The following is a 4,441-nucleotide window of genomic DNA, read 5'->3' as shown; positions in this document are numbered from 1 at the left end:
TACGCCTTTACTGCGCGTCTACGCTCGTCAACCGGACACGTGGGGTTGGCGCCGTGCTGGAGGCGGGAGCGGCCCCCAGGGGCCCGTCGGGGTCGAGGCCAGCAGCGGGATGAGCTCCCGGGAACTGCGCAGAGCAGGGGCGGGAGGGGGCCGAGAGGCGCGGAGGGTGGGGTTGCCACCTAGTGCCGGAGGGGCAAAGGTCTGGGCTCACGTGAGACGCACCGTTCTTTCCTGTAAATACGGAGAATGTTTTTATGAGTTACTGTAAAGATTTTTTCAATGTTAAAAACATGCATTTCTGAGCATCTGTAAAGGAGATACAGTGTGCACATTTACACTTGGGGTGCGGTAGACTTCAGTTTAGCCCCCCATAGCTACTTCGGGGGTGGATTTGCTGGGTACGGGTTATTAGCTGAGATTCCGCAGGGCTGGGACCTGGGGCTTCGGGGAAGCTCGGTGGGCAGGTAGTCTGCAGGGGCTGCCCAAGTTTTGGGAGGCTGGCGGTGATGCTCGGCGGAGCCCGCGGCGGGGCTGCGCGCTACGTAAGCGAAAAGCAAGACCCTGGGCACTGGCTGGAAACACTGGGCCGGACTCGCCGTTCTGCGGGCTCAGACGTCCCCGCCCAGGCGAGGCGCCCATGCGCCGCCTGGCCTAGGGCGCAAGGCCGAGCCGCTCCCAGGACCCCGCGGAAGCTGCCAGGCGCCCCTCCCGGAGCCACCTGAGCCTAACCCTTGTCTGGGCAGCCCCTCCGCCCTTCTGCGGCCTCAGGTCCGGGGCATCCGCGGGGCTGACGACGCGGGCTCCTGCGTCCCTGAGAGTCAGCCCTCGGGCTGTCGCCTCCTTTCCGGGTCCTGCGGGGGGCGGCGCGGACCAGGGCCGGGGGCGGGGTAGGCGCAGCGGTGCCCGGCGGAGGTGCCCGGGGTCCAGCGCGGGGCTCCGGGAGCAGGGCCCCGCCCCAGTTCACACCCGGCCGCAGACTCGCCTAGCCACGAGGTCTCTATCTCCCCACGAGGCCCGCCTGCTCCCGGGAAAGCCCGGGCCTCCCTCGGGGACGCCACCCCGCCAGGGCCCCATGCTCCGAGCAGCCAGCCCCGCAGGCCGCGGCCCGCGCCTGCCGCCGGAGCCGGCACCGCCCTCGGAGCGGCTCCCGGAAGCCCCGCCCGGCCGGGGCTCTGACGGGCGGGCCTCTCGGCCAACCGGGGCGGGGCGAGGCGGCGCCCGGCGCGCTCGGCCAATCGCAGGCCGCGCCGGGCTGACGGACGGGCGTGGGGCGGGGCGCGCGCGGCCGGGTCGAGTGTCCGCCGCCCGCCGCCGGAGCCGCACCCGCCGCGGACGGAGCCCATGCGCCGGGCGAGCCCCGAGCCCCGGCCCCGGCCCCTGCCGCCGCCCCCGCCCCGGCCCCGGCCCCGGGGGCAGTCGCGCCAGTGAGCGGTGAGTGCGGCGGGAGCGGCGGGCCGGGCGGGGGGCCTGCTGTCCGCGCCCGGCGCGCGGGGGCGCAGGTGAGCCGCGGGCGGCGACGGGCGGGGCGCTGCGGCGGGGGCTGCGGGAGGCGGCGGGTTCGCTCCGCCTCGCCCCGGCCAGCACCTCCGGCTCCGTGTCCCGGGCCCGGCCTTACGGGCTCCGCAAGTGACTTGGGTGTCCGCGAGCAGAGGCGCTAGACGCGGTCTTCCACCCGCTGGAGCCCCACGGGCCCCTCCGGAGAGCTCGGGCATCCGGCGGCCATCACACACGCCCGGCGAACCAGGGGTTTAGAAAGTCACTGCCCGAGTTCCCCGCAAGGGCGCCCCTTGTTTAAGCATCACAAACCGGTGACCCCCCAGCTGGGGGCCTAGGGCCCAGGCCCTCTCCCTTTCTCACCTGTCCCCTCGAGCCCACACCCATTTTGGGTCTTTTACTGTGATCTGCTTCCTGGAGTCCCGCCCCCACCCCCCACCCCCCCCCCCCGCCCCCGCCACCTCCACACCTGCTTTATATTCTCCAAAGTTCTGGCAGTGGGACCTGTGGGTTTATGCGGACTTTTCCCTTGGAGTGTAGCCCAAACCTGCCACGGCAGGGGTTCTTTCTGTCACCGTGGGCCTGGAGCTGCACCCGGCATTCAGTAGGTGCTCACTGAGTACTTGTCAAATGCACCAGCATGCCCTGGGGGGAGGGCTGGAGCGGATTGTCGGTTGCCACCAACCTGTCTGGGCACGCTGCTGTGCCCGCCACTGTGGCAAGACCTGTTCTCGTGGGGGTTCTGGTAACCTCAGCCCACAGCGCCTCCAGTTCAGGCTTTTTGCCTACCCAGCAGCTTCTAATTCAGGTATGTGCTTGGGAGACGCTCCCAGCTGCCAGCCTTGCCTCCAAGGGGTCGGCTTCTTGCTTTTCTCATGCGGTCATTATTAAGTGCAGCTGGAGGCAAGACTCTCTCCCATCTCTGGGCTGGAGGTGCCACAGGTGAGCGACTGGACCACCACTCTGGCTGCTGCCCCTGTCCCCTGGATGTGTAGGCCCAGAGGGCAGGCCGGACCTGGGCAGGCTGGTCCAGGGAGCTCCCTGCACCTGCCCTGCATGGTCCGGCCATGTTGAGTGCGGCTCCCTCGGCAGGTGGGACCGGAGGTCACTGCAGCGCCTCGTGCCGCGGTCGCTTGAGGAGCGATGACGGAGTATAAGCTCGTGGTGGTGGGCGCCGGCGGCGTGGGGAAGAGCGCCCTGACCATCCAGCTCATCCAGAACCACTTCGTGGATGAGTACGACCCCACCATCGAGGTGAGCCCGCCTGGCTCTTGTCCGCTGCTTGGCTCCTGATGCGGGCTTGACTCGCACCTCCTCTGAGGAGGGGTCCCCACATCACAGGTCCCCGGAGGTGGGGGGCAAGAGAGGAGCAAGGGAGGTCCCCCCTCCCCGGGAGGGCCAGTTGTCTCTGAACAGTGTCATCCCCAGGACTCCTATCGGAAGCAAGTGGTCATTGACGGGGAGACATGCCTGCTGGACATCCTGGACACGGCGGGCCAGGAGGAGTACAGCGCCATGCGGGACCAGTACATGCGCACCGGGGAGGGCTTCCTCTGCGTGTTTGCCATCAACCACGCCAAGTCCTTCGAGGACATCCACCAGTACCGGTGAGCTGCCCGCTGGCCCTCAGGGCCTGGCCCTCTCTGCGCCCTGGGTGCAGCCAAGCCCGCGGGCCGCCTGCCGGCTCAGCCCTTCCTCCTTGCAGGGAGCAGATCAAGCGGGTGAAGGACTCGGACGATGTGCCCATGGTGCTGGTGGGGAACAAGTGCGACCTGGCCGCGCGCACCGTGGAGTCTCGGCAGGCCCAGGACCTCGCCCGCAGCTATGGCATCCCGTACATTGAGACCTCCGCCAAGACCCGCCAGGTGAGCCAGGCCCCTGCCCCGCAGCCAGCCAGGGCCCCGCCCCGCCCGTCCGCCCGGGACAGGGCTCACTGCCCCCTCTCCCTCGACGCAGGGCAGCCGCTCTGGCTCTGGCTCCAGCTCCGGGACCCTCTGGGACCCTCCGGGACCCCCGTGACCCAGCCGCCCCTCTCGCTGTAAGTCTCCCCGGATGGCAGGGCAGCGAGGGAGGCCAGGGCCCGGGTCTGGGCTGAAACAGCTCCCAGGGGAGGTGGAGGTCCCTGGAGAGAGCTGCCCTGAGCCAGACCGGAGCGGTGACCCTGGGGTCCCAGCCCCTGTGCCCCCAGAGCGCCCCACGGGTCCCAAAGGGCCCCAAAGACTCAGTGGGCTGTTGGGGAGCGGCTGAGGACAGGCCTCCCAAAGAGGCGGCCCTAGGGCCCAAGGCAGGCATGGCCCGGCTCCCCGTCTGGGGTGGGGAAAGGGCTGGGGTTCTGCTCCCGGCTGAGGCGGTGGTCCCGCCTTGAACTGGGCCCTCTTCCTAGGGCGTGGAGGATGCTTTCTACACCCTGGTGCGCGAGATCCGGCAGCACAAAGCGCGTAAGCTGAGCCCGCCGGACGAGGGCGGCCCCGGCTGCCTGAGCTGCAGGTGCCTGCTGTCCTGACGGTGGCGCGGGCGCGGAGCGCTGGGTGCCACGCAGGAGGCGGCGCGGCGGGGACGGAGGGAGATGCCGCCGGAGCCCGGCCCTGCAGGTTGGCGGACAGAGTGCCCACGGGCCTCCCGGGACGCTTCACACAGACTCTGATGAACTGATGCACTGGCCCCCAGCCTCGCTCTCCTCAGCCCTGTCCTGGCCCAGTGGGCGCAGGCCCAGTCGCAGTAAATTATTTCATGGTCTTGACCTGGCGTTTGCCTGAGGCCAGGCGGCCGCTGCGCGTGTGGCCTCCCAGGAGGCAGGCGGGAACCACAGCTTCGTCTGGGCGGTGGTTGCCCCGCCTCTGGAGGCCCCTGGCGCGTCTGGCGGAGCTCTCGGTGTAGCCAGAACCAGCCACCTGACACACGGGAGTTTGTCTACCTTTAATCAGCACAGGGGGAGGGGGTCTGAGAC

General features: G+C 69.5%; 2 protein-coding genes across 4 annotated transcripts; one reads left to right on the top strand and one right to left on the bottom strand.

Moving 5' to 3' along the window:
- Positions 1 to 51: 51 nt before the first annotated feature.
- On the bottom strand, positions 52 to 1,712 carry LOC122677221 (translation initiation factor IF-2-like). Its single transcript, XM_043877154.1, has 2 exons — positions 730 to 1,712; positions 52 to 231 (listed from the first exon to the last, which is right to left on the bottom strand). The coding sequence occupies exon 1, from the start codon at positions 1,710 to 1,712 to the stop codon at positions 819 to 821; it is 894 nt and encodes a 297-aa protein (XP_043733089.1). The 3' UTR covers positions 52 to 231; positions 730 to 818.
- Positions 1,296 to 4,234, top strand: HRAS (HRas proto-oncogene, GTPase). Of its 3 annotated transcripts, XM_043922581.1 has the most exons (6): positions 1,296 to 1,431; positions 2,587 to 2,748; positions 2,923 to 3,101; positions 3,200 to 3,359; positions 3,451 to 3,532; positions 3,878 to 4,019. In XM_043922581.1, exons 2-5 carry the CDS (start codon positions 2,638 to 2,640, stop codon positions 3,511 to 3,513), a joined length of 513 nt encoding a protein of 170 aa, XP_043778516.1. In that variant the 5' UTR covers positions 1,296 to 1,431; positions 2,587 to 2,637; the 3' UTR covers positions 3,514 to 3,532; positions 3,878 to 4,019. The 3 variants fall into 3 exon arrangements, with proteins under 3 accessions (XP_043778516.1, XP_043778499.1, XP_043778507.1); XM_043922564.1 differs by lacking the exon at positions 3,451 to 3,532 and having other exon boundaries at positions 1,299 to 1,431; positions 3,878 to 4,234; XM_043922572.1 differs by lacking the exon at positions 3,451 to 3,532 and having other exon boundaries at positions 1,374 to 1,499; positions 3,878 to 4,234.
- The last annotated feature ends 207 nt before the right edge of the window (positions 4,235 to 4,441 follow it).

Source organism: Cervus elaphus, chromosome 2, assembly GCF_910594005.1.
Source record: "Cervus elaphus chromosome 2, mCerEla1.1, whole genome shotgun sequence".
Taxonomy (NCBI): Eukaryota; Metazoa; Chordata; class Mammalia; order Artiodactyla; family Cervidae; genus Cervus; species Cervus elaphus.
This window is presented reverse-complemented; position numbering and strand designations above follow the sequence as displayed.